At 45.2% G+C, this 19213-nt stretch overlaps 1 protein-coding gene across 23 annotated transcripts in view; it reads right to left on the reverse strand.

Moving 5' to 3' along the window:
- Positions 1 to 19213, reverse strand: part of ncor2 (nuclear receptor corepressor 2) — a 174835-nt gene that overhangs the window by 25023 nt on the left and 130599 nt on the right. For 17 of the 23 annotated variants that reach the window (XM_069182248.1, XM_069182244.1, XM_069182247.1 and 14 more), the window contains 12 exons: positions 16693 to 16835; positions 15957 to 16083; positions 14530 to 14986; positions 11743 to 11863; positions 9773 to 10130; positions 6661 to 6708; positions 5001 to 5171; positions 4583 to 4722; positions 3978 to 4083; positions 3422 to 3532; positions 2025 to 2090; positions 1794 to 1900 (listed from right to left, as the gene is read on the reverse strand). In XM_069182248.1, coding sequence (XP_069038349.1) covers positions 1794 to 1900; positions 2025 to 2090; positions 3422 to 3532; positions 3978 to 4083; positions 4583 to 4722; positions 5001 to 5171; positions 6661 to 6708; positions 9773 to 10130; positions 11743 to 11863; positions 14530 to 14986; positions 15957 to 16083; positions 16693 to 16835 — 1955 coding nt within the window. The remainder of the gene's footprint in view (positions 1 to 1793; positions 1901 to 2024; positions 2091 to 3421; positions 3533 to 3977; positions 4084 to 4582; positions 4723 to 5000; positions 5172 to 6660; positions 6709 to 9772; positions 10131 to 11742; positions 11864 to 14529; positions 14987 to 15956; positions 16084 to 16692; positions 16836 to 19213) is intronic. The other 6 variants (XM_069182259.1, XM_069182261.1, XM_069182253.1 and 3 more) reach the window with 1 other exon arrangement.

The following is a 19213-nucleotide window of genomic DNA, read 5'->3' on the forward strand; positions in this document are numbered from 1 at the left end:
TCATACTACAACTTTCTGCTTCAGAAAAAGTGACAAAACATAGAGCCACACATTCTATAACCATTTCTGATGTCACTTTCAAATATTAAACAAGGTACTGCACATCTGAGGAATGTCAAGGAATCCCAATGTCTAAAAGTCAGACAAAGGGTATCGCCTGTGGTGTAAGTTTTGTGGTGACAAATTAGGTATCTAAATCAATTAAGTGGATATTTATATGCTAAATGCAAGTGCAGAGTGGAATGCTCACATTCTTAATCTTCAGTTTTGTTTCTTTCCCTCATATTAGTACATACAGAAGGAAAAGACCAAGCTTTACAAAACAAAAGTAACAGCTGCTTGTTAAATCATTTATGACTTTTGAGGATCAGGCTGGTGCTACCTCCGAGGTCATTTTAGATTGTATGACTCTGGGTGAACAGAGCTGCAGAGACATGCTTTACCAGCCCTGATTACCCGGTCCTCATTTTCCCAAACTGCTGTAAACATATTACAGCATTGCCTTTTTTCCTCCTTGAGTCCCACACATCTCCAGATATCACGTGCCTTTAGGTTTGATTAAAATACTTCCCTGAGGTAGGAGAGATTAGCCTGCAAGTAACAATGTCAGACTCAACTGGCTTCAGCCTGGGCCCATATAGCCAAGACATACTGTTTCCGCTGCCTGGACTCTGAGCCTCCTCTCTATCTCCTTTCAGGGGTATTAACAAGGACGTAAGAAACATCTCATGTAGCTTATCTCTACTTAAGCCCGTATCACCGCGCACTGAAATCACTGGAGATTAAGTCAAATAACATAATGACCACGTGATTTGCCTCCCCCCCCCCAAGCAAATGTGTTTTCTTTTGCCTAACTGCCCGTTTGGGTAGAAAAGTGCCTCCACCCCCTCATCGCGCAGCTGTGACGCAGGGAGCTTTCTTCCAAAACGCACTCACGGCGCACATCGGCCTCTGGGCTGGGATGAAAAGGGGGCCGAGTCAGGCAGGATCCCTCCGTTGCTATGGGGACGGGGATACAGTGTGATTGCGTGGTTATGCCATCCAAGCTGGCTAAGGTCAAGCAGCTGTTTTTCACTCCCACGTGTCGCAGTGCCTGCCTCCAAACGCTCTCCCGACGCATCGCTCCAAGCCCCTTTTCAACACGACGACGTTTGCCATGAACTGTTTTCCCATCCCCTTCCCACTCCCATCACTATCACACTCTCAAACAATAATTCTATGCACTAGACGGAATGAAGCAAAATGATTCCTTTAATTTAACCTTTAAAAAACATGAACAGTACAGAGAAGCAGTTGAATTTACAATCACTAGACATCATCAGGCAGGTATCATGTACATAAAACCATGACCTGTACTAAAAACTTTTGAAAAGCTCAATGCGGATTTCAATTATCTCCCGGTTTTAGGATTGAATTTCCGAAAACCTTGGAGCCACAAAGTGCACTCAGCACTTAGCGTAGGTTTAAAGGTTAAATTAAAGGAATAATTTTGCTTCATTCAGTCTAGTGCATAGAATTATTGTTTGAGTGTGTGATAGTGATGGGAGTGGGAATGGGATGGGAAAACACTTTCAGAAGCACAGAAGGCAAGTCAGCTTTGATCTCCTCTTCGGGAGTCTGTGGTTCCTGTGACAAAATGGAGTGAACCCCTGGGCCCCAGACACGTTACCCCCCTAATCAGAGTGCCAACACGGCGTTTTACTACAGAGGAGATGAACGGAGAGACCAGGTGCCCCACAGCCATGCCGAACGTCATTTACGTTCATTGAGCCCACGGTCTCCTTGCACCTTACCTGAGTGATGGATCCTCCTCTGCACGTGATGGGAGCATCCTGATGGATTCGAGTGCCCGGAATGCCTTTGGTGATGCTTCCCCCCTGCATTGCCAGGATGGCAGAACCTGGAACAACAGCCCGTGGATGAGTCCGTCAGCAAGAGGCCAGGTGGCGCAACTGGCTTTCTCTGGTATCCAGTATTATTCCCATTCTCAAGCAATCGTTTACAGTGTATGGCTAACACAATACCTAGCCAGGTTGTATCCCCAACAGCTTGTCGGCTCACAAGTCTCTTTTGAGCTTTTCTTCCTGTTACTAAGGACAAAGAAAAACTTCATGTTGTCACGTAGCTAGAGTAACATACATAATGCTGCCGTTGCCGTTGAAAAATAATCAATGACACAAATTTCTACAGCACTCTTCATCCCCAAAGAGCAATATATACATTATAAGAAGGCGCCCACTTCAGCCCCATCTGGTGATACCAGGTGAGACTGGTAGACCAACTACACCAATGGAGAAGTGAGAAATTGAGAATTGCCTAAGCCCAAGAAGGAAAATACCCAGGACATTCCTACTCTTATGAACAAAACCACGGGATCTTCAATGTTCAGATATTCAAGTCAATGGGTTAATGTCTCATCCACCAGTCTCCCGGTCACCATACTGGTGCACTGGTTTGAAATGATGTGGTCCCGGGGGAAGAGTGTCACCTACTGGTCCACCAAAAACATTTTACACCAGCCATTTTACACAAGTGGTTTCCCTTCCTGGTCTCCTGTCTCATTCGTGACCAGGCCCCACCTTTCCTTCTGAAACACTGCTGTCAGGAACAAGGCATTTTAAAGCCAATTTCAACAATGGCTCCAGTCAACCTGTATGTTTTGGTTCAAAACAGGGCAACTTGGGCATCTAAAATGTCCAGGTAATCCTCTGGAAGGAAACCAGAGTTTAACATTGCTGCTGATTAAACCTGCTCCATCAATTCCAAGAAGGTTTGGGGGGCATAATAAAAACACAGAAGAGATTCCAATCTCAGAAGGGATTCTACTGCGATTCACGCATGGCCCCTGCCATCCGCGTGCGTGTCTTTCACAGCTCGTGGCAACGCGGCAACGTGTCGCCTTTATTTTTCTGGGGGGGGGCAGGCAGTGGTGGTGATACTCTGTCCCTTCCTTTTTAATTTTCATTAAAGAGATTTAAACAGCCAACAAAGCTGAAGGCGAACTTCCTCCCTGCCCAGCGTCTCCTTAGCTTGTGATCTGTACTGACACACGAGCCCACCCCTTGGGCTCCAGAGTGGTTTCTCTGGGAAAAGCCTTGGCTCAGAGCCGTGCAGGGGAAATATTACAGCACACAGGCTGCAGGTTCAAACACAGGCCATGGCATCCCTCCCTCACTGCAACTTATGTGTTGTTCATTTTTATTTTCACAGAGAGGTTCTTCTTGGACGTTTCTCAGAGTCATGACATTAAAGAGCACTGGCGGCTGTAAGGAGGGATTTCACCAACCTGCCTCCAGGTGACTGCCTCTTTCTTGCACGGAAGGCTGGTGAGGAAACTCTAAAGCCGTGAGAGATTTCTGAGCCCAAAGCTCGTTTTAGATGCACAAGGAGCAGGGGAGATGGAAGAGAAGCAGTGTCGTACCTCTCATGATGGAGACTTCGTGCGCTGAGCCCGTGGTGCTGAGGTTTTCCGCTTGGCTCGTCTGGCTGCGTGGAGAGAGCTGCTCCTGCTTCACCAGCGGGAAGGGCACGGCTGCAAGAGGAAGGACATAGCATCCCAAAAAAAAGAGAAAGGAAAATGAGACAACAAAACCCACCTTTTACACCGCGTCCTTAAACACCAGCCTCACATCTCGCTTTACAGAACGTAAAATGGTAACAACAACGACAAAAACAGAATGGCAACGATAGAACAAATTCAGAAGAGTCCATTTTCAGGCGAGAAGGAAAAGCACCATGCGTGACTACGGCCCAGAGTTCTTTCGGGATGGTGATCGCAAGATTTGAGGCAGAGCAGCACAGGGGCAGACATCACAGCAGGAACACATAGTGAACCAGAATCAAATGAGCAAAGGTTGCGTGAAGGGGAGAAAAAGGGGTGACAAAGAAAGAGAGAAAAGAAAAACAGTACAGCTGACTTTATCCTATGACATCTAGCTGAGCCACACAAGCCTGTTTAAACATACTGGATATCTCACCCAGTTTTTTGGGGTCAATCCTGGGTATCCCCATTGGCAGTGCTCCAGCAGGAACTTTCCCAAGCTCAGACCTGTAGGCCGAGCTGTAGAGCTGCACAGGAGTACCCTAAAACCACAAGAAGCATTGTGAAGAATATACTGCATATCCTACGCATTCAAGAGCTCTGTGTGTCAACAGTCATTGTTGATGTATGTCACACAAAATGTGCTTCACCCCTTACTGAAATATTTTGAAGCGAGCATTTCTACAATACATGAGCACTTAATAACAATCCTTACACTTGTTACACTCGAGGAACACCCTGGGATTTTTATCACCATATTGCTGTACTGGAGCATTAGGACCCACACAGACTGCAGGGCGAGCTACCCTCTACTGGTTCCTCTAACACCTCTTCCCTCAGTACCCTCAGCTTTCCCAGGAGGTCTCCCATCCAGGTACTGACCAGGCTCAGACCTGCTGAGCTCCAGTGGGCTGCCAGCTGTGAGTGCCAGCGTTATAAAGCTGCTGGCCGTATTTCATTCTGTGTATGAGATAGTGAATATCCACTGCTTGGTTCTAACCTTAGACAGCAGTGGAAAGTGTGTGCAGGTGGACAGGTTACCTCTGTGATGGAGCCCCCAGACTTGCCGGAGGAGATGAGTGGGGGGGGCTCGGGGATGTGGAGGGGCCTGATGGCTGCTAGCCGCCCGCTCTCCTGCTGCGGGTTCGAGGGCATGGCCGGGTGAGGAGACGACGGGAAACCTGCAAACACAACACACAGGCCGGTGGCCATGACAAACAGACACCTTAGGGAAAAGGAAGAACAGAGAGGAGGAAGAGGAGAAGGACAGAAGGAGAAACTGGGAGAGGAGGAGGAGGCAGGGAGAGAAGGGGGAAATGAAGAAGGCGAGGATGGAGACCACGAAGGAAGAGAAAGAGGCAGAAAGATGGAGAAGCAGAAAAATAGAGAACCAGAGAGAGGGGAGAGGGAGAGACAGGAGCAGAGGGAGGAGATGCACTTTATAGGAAAGGCGACTCACCTGGGTTATAGTGCAATAAGTGTGGTTCGAGGTGAGAGGAGAGCTTGGCCATTTCCCTAGGGGAGTGCTGGAACGGTGACAGCGAGGGCCTGCTCAGGTTCGTAGGCCTGAAATCCGGCTCTGCAACCTGTCGCTTCCCTTCGGCATGAGGAGAGAAGGACCGGGGTTTATCTAGAAGAGGAGGAGCAGCAGTTCAAGATCACTCACTCTCAAGAGCTCCCAAGTAACTGTTTAAACATCAACATATGAGAAGAGATCCGTTTAGAGCAATGAAGCTATTTTTTCTTACCAAAGCTGGTATGAAAATTACCAAACAGAACCAGGAACAGAAAATAAATAATGTTTAACATCTGTTGAAGTGATCTGAGTCACTGCAGCTGGCAAACTGAATACTCAGAAGGCCCCCTGTAACAGCAGGACCTTGAAATGACTCATCTCACTGGAGACCAAATCCACAGAAAAAGGAGAAGGAAAATGGAGAAGAACAGACGTTTCCACATCTGTCTTCTTCAGTGTTATCTTGAGGATTTGCTTTTCTGTTGATGCAATGACCCCTTCGAGAAAACTAACTATGCAAAAGCAAAAAAGTAAAATAGGATGCCTGGAGGAACTGAAGAGGTAAGTCGTTAAAGAAGCATTTCACGTTCCACCTTCAGATGATGCATTAAGTTGAGGTAGTGTTTGTGTTTAACGTTTACGGCTGGACACCAGAAAGAGCTAAAGAGCGTTACAGAAGGCCTCTGGGCCCAAACACTGTGCTCTCATTTATCAAGGGAGCTAATGATTTTACTTCACGTAGCAATGATGATCGGATATGATTTGTAAATGTTACTTCCCTTGACTTAACGCTAAGCCATCACTAGATCCTGTATCCCTCTTTGTGTTGTCTTTTTCATTAATGTTTTCAATTATTTCCATGATTTAAAATTTAAAACCCAGTATTTCCAGTTTTCCCAGCAAGCCGCCCATCCATTTTGTTTACTCTGGCGTGGGGAGTTTGTCAACAGATTGTTCAAAGTGAAAGTAAGGACCACTCCTTCATTTTGCATCTGAATAGTTCTGTAACAGGCGATGCGCTGTGTTGAAGTAACTAGCCAGCTTGAAGAACGTCTATTGCCAATCTTTCAGTTTCTCAGCCAGCTCCCTTGAAAAGTTCTCAGCCAAATACAGAAAGTGGAACAGGACAAGTTGAGACTTTGGTAGTGTCCAAGAGAACCGCCCACACCCACACTGAAGTTCAAGGGACGGACAATCCAGAGAACCTATTACATACAGAAAGGATAAGAAGATCCATCACCCACACATTTCCCCAGAGAGAGGTGGCAAAGTGCTGAGGATATGCTAAACGGTTCCATTTTCAAAGTGAAAGAGGAGTTTCTTCCAGATGTGCTGGTCAGTTTCCTCCCAAGCTGAGTTACACAACGTGCCAGTCAGTGAATGCAATGTGCCACTCTTTACCCATGCTCTGCCTTGCGATAGCAGGAAACTGGTTGGAAGGTGACCACGCATGAACTTGCAACACGTGCATACAATAACACAATTTTAAAGGTTAACCATTAAATGAAAACAACACGTAGTTTTTTTATTTCTTTAAACTTAATCTAGAGAAAAGAAAAGTGCTACATTCTCTACACATAAAGGTGGTAAATGAATAACCTACGTAATCCATGTAGAAGAGTCTGCAGCCATCTCTCGTTATCATCGATTTCTGTTGGGACACAGATACATATCCTTCTCTTGAATATGAAAAAGCCTTCACACACATCCACTACAAAAAAAACGTATTCTTTCATGGTAATGACTAAGACAAGCATCGTCTTTGATGGTTTACTCTTTAAGTCATGACATACGGGCACCTAAACTACAGCAATTCCCATCATCGTTGTGTGTCAAATGCCGCACCGCTATTGAAAACAGATGACACTTGCTTTGCTAACTGCAAAAACATAACATGAAGTTGCTGAAGCCGATGTGGCAAGCCACCATGTGCCAGTTTCCAGTTCCCCTGTCAAACAGCCTAGTTAGCACTCCCGTCTCCTTCAGTCCATTTGAAGGGACATGCCACATGACATCGCATGTCATTTCAGTGCAGCGAGAACAGACTGTGCCAGACTTCCTGCCGTGCACAGAGGACATCAGTTGGACTGAAAAACACCACGACTGCACAAAAAAAAAACACAAAACCAGCAAACATCTCAATAACAATCGAATTTGTAGGAACACAGGGTGAGGGGCATGTGAGTTAAGGGGGCGGAATTAAGACCAGCCTGGAGAAAAAGAGCCCTGAGCATAATTTTTTTTTTATTGGAGCTTCTTAAAGAAACATCCCAACAACCCCACATAGTGTTGTATGGCTGTCTGCTGCAAACATGTTTTCTTAAACTGCATGTCTTAGGTACAGCACAGTGAAACAAAGCTGTAAAGTGTGTGTGTGAGTGAAGGGGGGAGCACATGCATAACTTTCTCACGCCTGGTGCTGGTGTGTTTCCCACTGAACTGGAAACAACAACTGTTTGGTCACACAATTTTGAGAACTCAGACAGATGGGCCAAAGCATCCTCTGCTTAAAACATCATAAAACAGCTTAAGAATTAACTAGTTAACTGGATGGATACCTTCGCCCTTATTAATTCAGGAGAATCAACATCCACATCTTCAGATGTTTTGTGTGACAAACACTTAAATTAAAGGGAAATTTAAGCTCAGGTCTTTGATGAACCCAGCCCCAGGCCCTCAACATTAGTTTCATTTGTGCTAATAATGGCACTGCAATCTTTCCGCCCGGCATTTCTAGAAAAGGGGGGTAACATGTTCTAAAAAAAGGAAACAAAGTTGTTTATGATTATGAGAGCAACGCACCCAAAACTACACAAACAGCTCTGGAGTGGTATTACTCAATGCACAACCGCAATGCTCAGGGAGCACTTTTAGAATGAAAACGAAAGACAGTACACTGGGTTTAGGGAAAACGTGACATATAAAAGATAGGTAAAAAAAACGGCCTTTTGACGGGACGCAACAAAATAAGACCTGGCAAAGCAAGGGCTGTTGAAATATGTGCCAAAATGCCTTTTTATTATTTGCCAACCATCCGCTTTGTTGAAGTGTGTTAAGATTGAACAAGAAGGAAGTGTACAGTATGTGCAGCTCTCCAGCTGCCACAAGGGCAGGAAAAAACAAACTGGGCCTCCCAATCTCAGAACGATGATCCAGAGAAGTGAAAGTGCCCGTCTTTCAGCAAAGCTCTTTCTGGGAGGCTCTAACACTGAGTTGTAATGAGCAACAAAACTAAACCAGAATTAGAACACTTGGCTCTTCCTCCAAAATCGCCGCCAGGTTTCTCAGTTCACCTGTACATGCTGTGGAGCTCATGTAACAGCACAGTGGGATGCTACAGCTATTTTGGCATTCAGTGCACTCCTGTCTCCATGGCTGCCACTGTGTGGCGGCCAGCGCCTGTTAATTCCATGAGTTCGGTAAAACCCAGGCATACTGAGTGTTTCATCCAAAAAAACGTGAGAAAGTATTTTACCTTGCAGAACCTGGAATCCTGCATTAGGAAAAAGGAGTTTGGAGAATACAACGTCTATGGTTTTAACATGAGCACATGGCCACACAGAGCTGAGAAAATGTCCTGAGCTCTCAGCAAGCATCTACAATGACAGACTGCTATCGCTGATCAGATGCACCTGTAACTCTGTACTCTCCTGGTTACTATCCTAGAAAGGACACCTCATGCTGCTACTCTAACAGTGTAATTAACACAAAATGCCCCAGGAACAGAGTCAACCTTGATTAGTGTTGGGCAAGATATTGAGATTTTTCTTTTTCCATCATTAAACATATGTGGCCCAATTTCTTCCATACATAATCAGATTTCTACTTTATAAAAAAGCAAAAAAAAAAAGGAGCAATAAGAGATGTTTTATAGAGAAAGGTGGCAACTGTTTCTGTGTATTTACAGTTAAGACATCTCCTTTAAAAAAGAAATAGCAGACTGCTTGATTTTTCTTGCTATGGTGGGACATACTGCACATGGAGCACAGATAAGTTGATGACAGAAAACACACAAGAGTTATCCTGCTGCTGCTCCATATAATAAGAAATAATCAGGCTATCTAAAGCTAAAGGTTCCACCTAGTTACACCTGGAAAAGAAAAGGGCACGAAGCCATGAGACAGACCTGTGTGCCCCAGTCATTTACAAGGAGAAAAGCCCTTAGGAAGCACAGACTCTACAGAGAATAGGAGACACACGATGCTGTTGTTTACAAAATTACGATAGTGGAATTTCTGAAGACTACTCCAGTTCTCCTCTGAAAGGAAACACATCCACATATCAACGTGTATATACAGTATGTCCAGTCTCACTTTGCTTGATCTTAATTCAAGTTCGAACTATGAATAGAAAATTAATAAATTTTTAAAGAAATCGACCCATTTATAAATGCTGTAAGGCATCACTCAATGTCTGATATGCAGTTTGGTTCCATTTCTTTTAGAAGAAAATGCATTCTGCCTCGATTTCTTTTTTTATCCAACTGTTTCTCCCAAAAACATATCACTTGCAAAAAGTGAAAAAACAGCAACTGAGTGAATTAATACACATTCGGACCCGTAAGTTTTAGTTTAGAGAGTTTTGCTTCTTCCGAAATTTCTGCAACTGAATCCCCTTGACAAACCACTATCTGCTTAGTGCTAACCTGGCCAGAGGAGGCGTAGACAAGTACTACCGAGTACTGCTAAGGAGGGAAGAAGAAAATGGGACCCTACCTTCTCTGTCGCAGGTGGTGGCAGGGCTCCTGGTTTTGATGAGAGGACTCCTTGTCCTCTGCTGCTCTCTTTCAGCCTGCTGCTGCTGCTGCTGTTGCTGTTGCTGTTGATGCTGTTGCTGCTGTTGTTGCTGATGCTGATGATGATGAAGCTGCTGCTGCTGTTGTGTTGGGTGCTGCTGTTGCTGCTGTGTTGGGTGCTGCTGTTGCTGTAGCTGTTGTTGTTGTTGTTGCTGCTGCTGCTGCTGCTTGGAGACCGGCGAGCCCTCTTGGCACAACTCCACTGCCATAGTGATCTCGTGCTGGTAGAGTGCCAAGGCATGGGGGCCATTTCGCCCGCCTCCCTGCGAGGCCATCTCCTGCGTCCCGAGAACACAGACAGACATAGAAAACCTTCTCCTGGTGGCGCATGGGTGGTATAAACAGGGCAGTGGGCACAGAGCTCCCGCCACCACACACCCCTCTCTCCTTGAACTTAATTATTTACCAGCATCGTTATCTGCAGTCACTCTACACCTAGCAGGCCCACTTAATCCCACTGGAACAAGAACAGCCCTAATCTCTAGATTTAATTGCCACTAATGCCGCCAGCCCCACACGTGGCTTCACCACAGGTTTCTCCGGAGTAAACAGCTCAGATGAGACCGTCTGGAGCGACTCCCACAGCGCACAGGCAAGGGGATACCCAGGGGCAGGAGCCCGGCCCGCTCTTTGTGAAATACGACCGGCCTGGGTGGCAGCGTAGTGAGGGGCAAAGACAAACGCAGCATTTCACAACGGCACGGGAAGGGCGGGCCAAAACAAAAACAAAAACAAAAAAGACAGCGGTAAACATGAACAACTATAAAGCTTTCCGTTCGGTGAACTAAATTACAGCCCCTTTCCCCACCAGGCGCTAAGGTCTTTAACTTGGAAAGCCATCTCCTGTGCCTGCTGATAATGATCACCGAGGATTTCAAGTTTACTGAAGAAGAACAATCACAGGGTAGACTTGGCTTCACTTCCTGAAGTGTCAACTGACTCTTCTACTTCAAGGAAGAAAAGAATTACGCGCAGATGTAAATACCGCCCAAGAAAAAGCCAGTGGGATTGGCTGCTTTTCACATCTAAAATAAAGCCTTCAACTTTCGAGTGGCTAGTTAAAGGAATGCATGTGGAAACAAGGAAACAATTTTGCACTTGGCAAGTAAAAGTCCAACCATTTGATCTTCCCACAATACTCGTAATTATCCAAGGAACTGTTTACCTCATCTGCTTACAAAGGCCCTTCACATAAACACCAACTGACAGACTTTTGGAATATCACTTTCTTGTTAATGTACTTGCATTAACTTACCATACAGTAATACAAGCAATTACTTAATGTATTACTGTAGATTGTTCAAGTTGCCCTGGTGAGGGGCACATGCTATAAGGAAATATGGTCTTGTAATAATAACTTGGTCAATATGAAGTATGAAAAGCTGAGTAAGAAATCACACTCCAAACACTGACAGGCTGCTAACTTGCAAAATCATGCTTCATACCAACAACATTTTGCATATTATCCTGTGCACTTTCATAGGAGGGAAAGCACAAAGAGTCCTGTTAAAGACAAGAAAGAACCCTGCAATGCACTTTTAAAGGAGTCTTCTAGGAATTACAAGACTATGAAACAAACACTGGCAACATACAAACCAATTGCTCTAGCACGTCACTTGATCAACATAGCTCTCTTACTTTTGAATCTCAACTATGTCACTAAGATAATGAAGTCAAACTGCCTAAAAATGGTCATGGGACACCACAATGTGCTTGATTAAAATTCTTATTTATGAACAAAACCTTGCACCTTGGTATACAACATCCTTATTTAACAGCTTCCACATGTGCCCAAATAGCCTTTGACCAGTTCTGTCAGCTATTATCTGAACGCAAGGCTTTGTGATGGTAGTATTTTAAACGGGAAAAAAAAAACAAAACCACACTTACAATTGGTGGAATGGCAGCCGCCCTGTGTTTCAGCTGTTTGAGGTCCATGGGTTTCTGGAGCGGAGAGCTGATGACACTGTCATGGGAGTAGTTCAGCAAGCTCATCCTGGGCGAGGTCATTCTGCAGGCACAAGCACCACTAAATCACTCTGTACCCCGCGTCCTTCCCAGACAACAGGGCAGCAGTGCTGTGCCATCTTTATTGATCCCTTGGGCCATTACAAGGGATTTCAAAGACATAATGAATATGGCGAGAGTTCTGCACAAGTGGACAAAGTGAAGTCAGTTCTGCCAATAATGACTAAAAAAACAACATGGTCACCATTACGGTAATACCGCACTCACTGAACTCCATGGCAAAACGCTGCTAATTTAGCAAGGATTTTTATGTACTTCGCAAGAAATGCCCTGCATCCTGATGAAGCTACATTGTGACAATGGCTGTAAAAGAGAAATTCAATTTTTCTTTCACCACTATTACTCTCACCTAACTATGAGGGGCAATGTTACCCCAGTTCCATGCCTTACTTATTTCAGACAGTACCGGAAATTATGACACTCCTTAATGTCTTCAAGGCCTGAGGGGCATTTGTCAGAGCTACTTATTTTAATACAATCTAAATGACCAACAGGCTCTTCAAACAGTACACAAACGCTAAAATGTAAAATGGACCATCTGCATCTGAAAGGGCATGCAAGGTAGTAGATGTCTTACTTAGGGAGTTTCATAACTAAACAAAAAAGCTGTTAACAACATACTGCCAGCAGCCATATCACCCTGCGACTCACAACTAGCAACCCACTGAAGTTCAGCAGGTGTGAGCCTGGCCAGGACCTGGATAGGAGACAAGTGTTAGTGGGGCCAGTAGGGGGCGCTCACCCTGCGGTCCTAATGCCCCAGTAAAGTGACGGGGACACTATACTGTAAGCAGGCGCCATCCTTCGGTTGAGATGTAAAACCGAGGCCCTGACTCATTAAAAATCACAGGGAATTTTTTTTTTAAAGAGTAGGGGTGCTTCCCCAGCGTCCTGGGCAAATTTCCCATTGGCCTTTACCAGTCATGGCCTCCTAATAATCCCCATCTCTGAACAGGCTTCATTACTCTGCTCTCCTCCCCACCGATAGCTGGTGTGTGGTGAACACACTAGTGCACTATTGCTGCCGTCACATCATCCAGGTGAGGCTGCACACTGGTGGTGGTGGAGGGGATCCCCATTACCTAAAACGCTTTGAGTGGAATGTCAAGAAAAGTGCTATATAAGTGTAAGCAATCATTATTACTATTATTATTATATTGCTCAGCCTGTTAAGGGCACATCTTGCAACAGTGAAACAGCTCCCCCTAATGCTCCAAAGCTCCCGTCCATTATTCCACAAGGGGGCCCAATAATTCAGACACTGGACAGGCAAAGTGAAAATGAAACAAACAACATTCCTAATTGCCCCTGGCTTGCTGGCCCCTGCATGCGAGCTGAAATATCAGCCTGCAAATTGAGCTAGATACTCCTGGGCCCACCTGGCTGACTGCCAACCTTAGACCACAGCGTAACTCTTCCCCTGCCCTGTCAAAACGCATCACTATCATCTTGTGGAAGCACTGCTGCTTTTTAAGCCTGCTTCACCTCTTATGTACCCCCTTCCTCAAGTTTCTGGCAACCCAGAACTTTCTGAGAGGGCGTTCCGGGCTGCACAGAGTTGCGTGTGACCTCGGCCAGGCGGTCATTACTCGCACGGGAAAATGCAGCGCAGGTGTGGAGCACAAGACGCAGGTGTGAAAAGGGGTCTGATGGGATTTCTCCAAACCCAGCCCTGGCTGGGAAAGGAAGGGCTCCAAAGGGGAGGTACAGTCAACTCATTCCTCTGTCGCAAAAGGACAACAAACAGGGGTAAACTCAGAGGTTTCCAGGTCTGGCAGGAGTAAAGCGTGCAGGTTCCAGTTCCCTGAGAGGAGGGGAGCCTTACAAAATCAGTGCAGAGGCTCCGCCCCAGAGTTCCTGCCCACACGGAGCCCAGAAGCCTTTAAAACACCATGAGATTCACGGATGACGGAGGTAGAGAAGGGGGAGAACCTGGCAGCGGAACTGGACGGCACATAACCGAGTAAGGCAGGCAGGCAAGGAGCAACTGGCATGACTACCTGAGCTAAGGTACTCTTGGCAATTCTGCGCCAATAACAGCAAAAAGAAAATGAACAGTTTTGTTTGAACAGCGACGTTAAGTGATGGAATACAGCACAAAACACTGGAGTGTCAAAGCAGACTGTAGTTATCCAGTATACAGTAGCTTAGCAACCCTATAGATTCCTTCTTAAATCTTATTGATCCCGAGCTAGGGAGTTCTCCATACTGAATTTCCTATCCAAAGGAGGAACAATAACAACTGTCTCTAGACTGTTCCTGTGCGCTTTAGTGTGTAGGTCTGTGTCCCATGTTCAAGTCTACATTGCCACAACATTTCACAAGGAATAAGGGCTTGTCGAATAAATACTGGATGGCCGGAGAATCCCCCGCAAGATTAATAAAGAGCAAAACCAAGAAGTATGAAGGCAGACTTGGCTCAACTATTACCAGTGTGGGACAGTCGGGGGAAAAAAAATGCTCTTTGAGATAATTAAAAACTCTGGTAAATAGACCAAATGAGTCGTGTTGTTGTACCGATAAGACACTCGAAAAAGGAAATTAAAAGAAAAAAAAAGGTTTGAACAACACAACTCTGTGAAACACATCTGACGCCTTAGACTTTCAGTGTTGTGTCCCTCTCTCACGGAGTGAGGCCAGGGGACTCACCTATTCTTGTCAGAGGTGTCGGGCTCTTCCACTTCATCTGCACTGCATGTGGCGCTGGAGTCGCTATCCACATGGGAACCGGTCTTTTTGGCACCCTTCCCCGCGCTCTTCTCAGCCTCGGTGTCAGCTGGGGGTTTCTTGTCACTGCAGTCCATGTGCTGCTCTGCGTCCTCACTCACAGCCTCACGCTTAACCGTGTCCTCGGTGAGACTTTCCCCAGAGTCCATTTTGACCTCCTTCTGCTCCTTGTCAGGCTTAAGGCCGGGAGGACGGGGCTCCTCTTCCGCACTCTTCTGGGAGTCTCCCGAGGCGGGGTCCTCCATGCTGGCGCTGGCTCCTGAGCTGTTCTCCGTCTCGGACTTGGGCCTGCTGTTCTCGCTGTTCTCTTTGGTTTTGCTGTCTTCCGAAGATCTGGGAGAGGGGAGACTCTCTGTGTCTGAGCTATTATTAGCTGCAGCTTGAAAGGGGAAAAATGTAACGGAAGGGGACACAGAACAAGTACATATTAGATGTATAAATATGGCGGCACATTACATTTAAGTTTATTCATTCAGTGTCTGAAAAAGATTAATAAAACTGACAGAACTCTACATAAGCTGCTGTTGTTGTGTGTTGATAATCTAAGGCTCTGATGTTTTGCCTACTAAAAATCTCCTAGGCTTTGACTTAAAAAGAAAACAGCTTTTTTTTTTTAAATAAAGCAGCATACAGTGAGTCCTTCAGAAGCCCGATACACAAACTGAAAAACGTGGTATCTGGTAATTCAGATACAGAAGTAGTGCAAATACAGGGCACCTCAAGTCCCTCAAGGATAGGTTTCCAGAAAAGGTCTATAATTTATTCAACAGCATTCAAGCTCTCTCATCAACCCCCAGAACTCTCCAATCGGCAACCAACTTTTTCAGTTTATCACATGCTTTGAAACCCTCAGCTGTCCAAGGTAAATATTTACTAGCCATGGTGCTACCTAGTAACCTACAATCCACACATGAAGCCATTCTGTTAATACAAACTTTCTCATTGTATTTCACAACTTTTCCAGGATATTTAACTTTTCTACAAACTTTTGACCTGGAAATCTATATCCTGTGACTTTACCCACAAGACTAAAGAGCTGCAGTGTCCCTCCCAATAAGATCTGCCTGAAAATCATGATAGGGGCCACAAGTGGAACCTACGTGCAGTGCAAGTGCATATTAAACCGAGAACAAGAGGCCCTTCTTTACACAAAAGGTGGTGGGAGTGTGGAACAAGCCGCCCGGCCATAATCTTGAAGCCAATTCCCAAAAGCCACTAGCAAACAAGCTAGATGGGCCAGATTCTCCTTTTCGACCATTCTTTATGTTCTTATACACAAAACGGTCTCCTTCAGCATTTTCTGCCTCCGAAGCAATCGGCCGGCTCGGATGTGGCAAACGGGAACATACTCTCTCCATCCTCGGCCATCTCCTCCTCGTTGCCGCTAGCCCCCGACCCCTCCATCTCCTCCTCGGGGGCGCTGGCCTCCTCGTTCTGCGCTGCCTTCTTTTTCCTGCGGGCCTTCCTCTCTTTCTCCTGTCGTGAGGCAGGGAGGGGGTTGGGGGTGGGAGTTGTGGGAAAAGACCACCAGTTCAGAGTCTCCTCAAAATAAGCAGGAACAGCCCAAACGTTCAGTACAGTTCTTTCGCGTCTGAGGGAAACGCTTCTGTGAAATTATAGATTCCTTTCTACAGGCTTGGGGAAAGTCAAACGTTATCTTTCAGCATCTGCAAGACAACTCTTAGGCCTTTCTCCAAAAATATGTCAACAGTGTTTCTCTATAAATGCTGATATTTGAGTTAAGATTTAAATAAAAAAAAACACTTTATTAGTATTAATTAGTATTACAGAAAAAGAAAAAAAACTCCAAAAATGTCATAAAATGTAAAACCTACTATTACCTCCGATTTATGTATTTAGCCCAAGTTGGGAACGAAACCTGACAATACTCCTGTCAAGTCACTCTGTTACACAGGGATTCTTCATTACATCACCTTTAGCTTCAAAGGTGAAAATTTGTCACTAAAGATTTAGCAAAAGGCGATGGAAGAGTGGAGGCCTTTCTCTTGCTCTAGTGTGTGTGTAACTGTGGCTTTCTCAGACCGCAATCTGTCTGATGCTGTGACAATGCTGGTTTTGCCTTACCGATTTCATTTTGTGCTGCTGCAGAATTTCATCCAGTTTCTGCCTCTTCTTGTAATTAAAGTAGAAGTTCTTGCACTGGGACACTGTTTTGGAGCCCACCATCTTAGCAATAGATGACCAGTTTCTTCCATACTGAAGCAGCCCTGAAAAAATGAAAATTCAAGTACATCAGAGAAGGAGCTGAGAGACAATTCCTAATTGAACTAGACAGCAAGCTGGACAGATTGCAGGATTGTATACAACTTATGCCAAAGTCCAACACTGGGCTATAAAATTTAGCACCTTATTGCGAGTCAACCTCCACAGACAGGTAAGTAACATTAATATTAAAAACACTTTTAATAGTTTTTAACTATTATAACTAATTTTCTTGTGTTTCATCACTATGCGTGCAAGAGTGAGCAACCGCTAAAATCTGAAATGAATTGTACTGCTCTGCAACCAAAGTACTAATTTGCTTCCCCAGGTTAAGTTGCAGGTTGAAATGAGATTACGTTTCAGTCTCTGTACCATGAGGAAAAGAAGATGAGTGAGGAGGAGAGGGTAGTTTTAGTTTTCTTTAGAAAGTAGGAATGTTTCTGTTTTCCACTGGGACCTGTGAGACCAGTCAAAATGGAATAAAACAGGTCATACTGTAGCTCTAGGCAAAGTCTCTAAATTGCACATAAAAATAACTGCATCTCAAGCAAAGCAATAACTCTGATCCACTTTATTAAAGATCTTACAACGCAAAACTAAAGCAGTTGTATCACCCTGCAGCTCTCAGCCAGCTACCCACTGAAGCCAAGCAGGGTTGAGCCTGGTCAGTACCTGGATGGGAGGACTCTTGGGAAGCTATGGTTGCTACTGGAAGTGGTGTTAGTGGGACCAGCAGGGAGCGCCACCATGCAGTCTGTGTGGGTAATACCCCAGAATAGTGGCAGGGACACTATACTATAGTGGTTGCTGTCTTTCGGATGAGATGTTAAACAGAGGTCATTAAAGATCCCCGGGCATTTCTTGATAAGAGTAGGACGTTATCCTGGTGTCTGGGGCAAATTTCCACCCCTCGGCCTTTACTGTGGCCTCCAAACTGTCCCCGTGTATGACTGGCTTGCATGTGCCCTGCGATGGACTGGCTCCCTGTCCAGGGTGTACCCTGCCTTGCGCTCGTTGCTTGCCGGGTAGGCTCCGGCTTACCGCGATACCACATGGTATAAACTGGTTTTGGTAAATGACATGACAATGCAGAACTGTGGCCATCAGGCAAATGGTGAAATGCTGTTTAGTTTCTAACTGCAAAACATGAACCATGCTTTTTGGACATCCCTGTACCTGATTCAATCAGTCCAGCAATGCCTTGCCTTCACCATAGCATTCTCTGCTCTGGCAAGTATTTTAATTACTCCCATCACACCTGCATAAAAGCAGAAAGTATATTTTGCCTGTAATGCACCTATGGACAGGGTGGAAGCACCCTGAGCACACCAGGGTAGGTCGTGCGTCCTTCTATCTAGGAAAACGCACACAAGCTCTCCGCCAATGCAACTGTGGGATGACACAATAAGTTTATTGCAGAGCCAGCAGTTTAATTATAAGCTGCACGGGAAAAGGAACTCTCACAACTCGCTTAATTAAACAGAAGTCTCGGAAGATCCATCCTGGCAGATGTGACTCCTCCCATCAGTCTCCCACTGCTGCCAAGCGGGAGGAGTGAAGGCAGAGGGCAGTTAATCCACACAAACTCTGATGAATGCAGTGTTACACAGCCACATTCGATACAGTATACTCTATTTCTTCTACAACTACAATTTAAAGATTTGGATTCGACAAAACTCCTGTCTGGAGAAAACTGACACCCCATTATATTCTGAGGGAAAAATACCCATAATACTAGTACCGGTACCCCAATAAAGCTCTTGCATATTGCTCATATGTAAGAATTAGCTCTCCTAGGAACACATCCGCATTGAACTCAGGCTACAACTGCCTGGATGAGTGCAAACTCCCACAATGCTCCTCTCTCTGAAATGCATCCTCCTTTCAGAGACACTGCTGTACTGGGTTCAAAGGTGAAGAATTTGATTTCAATTCCTAACTGAGGCAGTAGGGCAATGACCTGTACCTGTTTACCTTAACAATGGTAACGACTGATTGCTTTGATAATGTCAACACATCCGAAAATGTGAAAAGGACTTGTCTTGGCAGGTGCTTTAATGATCATTACAGAACTTTTGCACCTGCTGTAAATTAACTGAGGACAAAACGAATTTACAGAAGGTGCCTCTGTAAGATGCGTCAACAGTTCTGCAATCAATCAAGAACTAGCAACCAAACGAGCCAGAGTCACAGAAAGGCCACCTCTCAATTGCAACCTCTGTTGTGATCTTTGAAGGTTTTCTCTCCCAGCAATCAACAACAAGGAAAACTCCCAGCGAAGTCTAGAGGAAGCAAAACTCATATTACGGTCAGGTTCTTCTGAAAAATTCACAACAAACAATCGAGACCAGGAATGTGCTGCATTCTTAGGATGACACCAACA

The sequence above is a fragment of the Lepisosteus oculatus genome, chromosome 22 (genome assembly GCF_040954835.1).
Source record: "Lepisosteus oculatus isolate fLepOcu1 chromosome 22, fLepOcu1.hap2, whole genome shotgun sequence".
Lineage (NCBI taxonomy): Eukaryota > Metazoa > Chordata > Actinopteri > Semionotiformes > Lepisosteidae > Lepisosteus > Lepisosteus oculatus.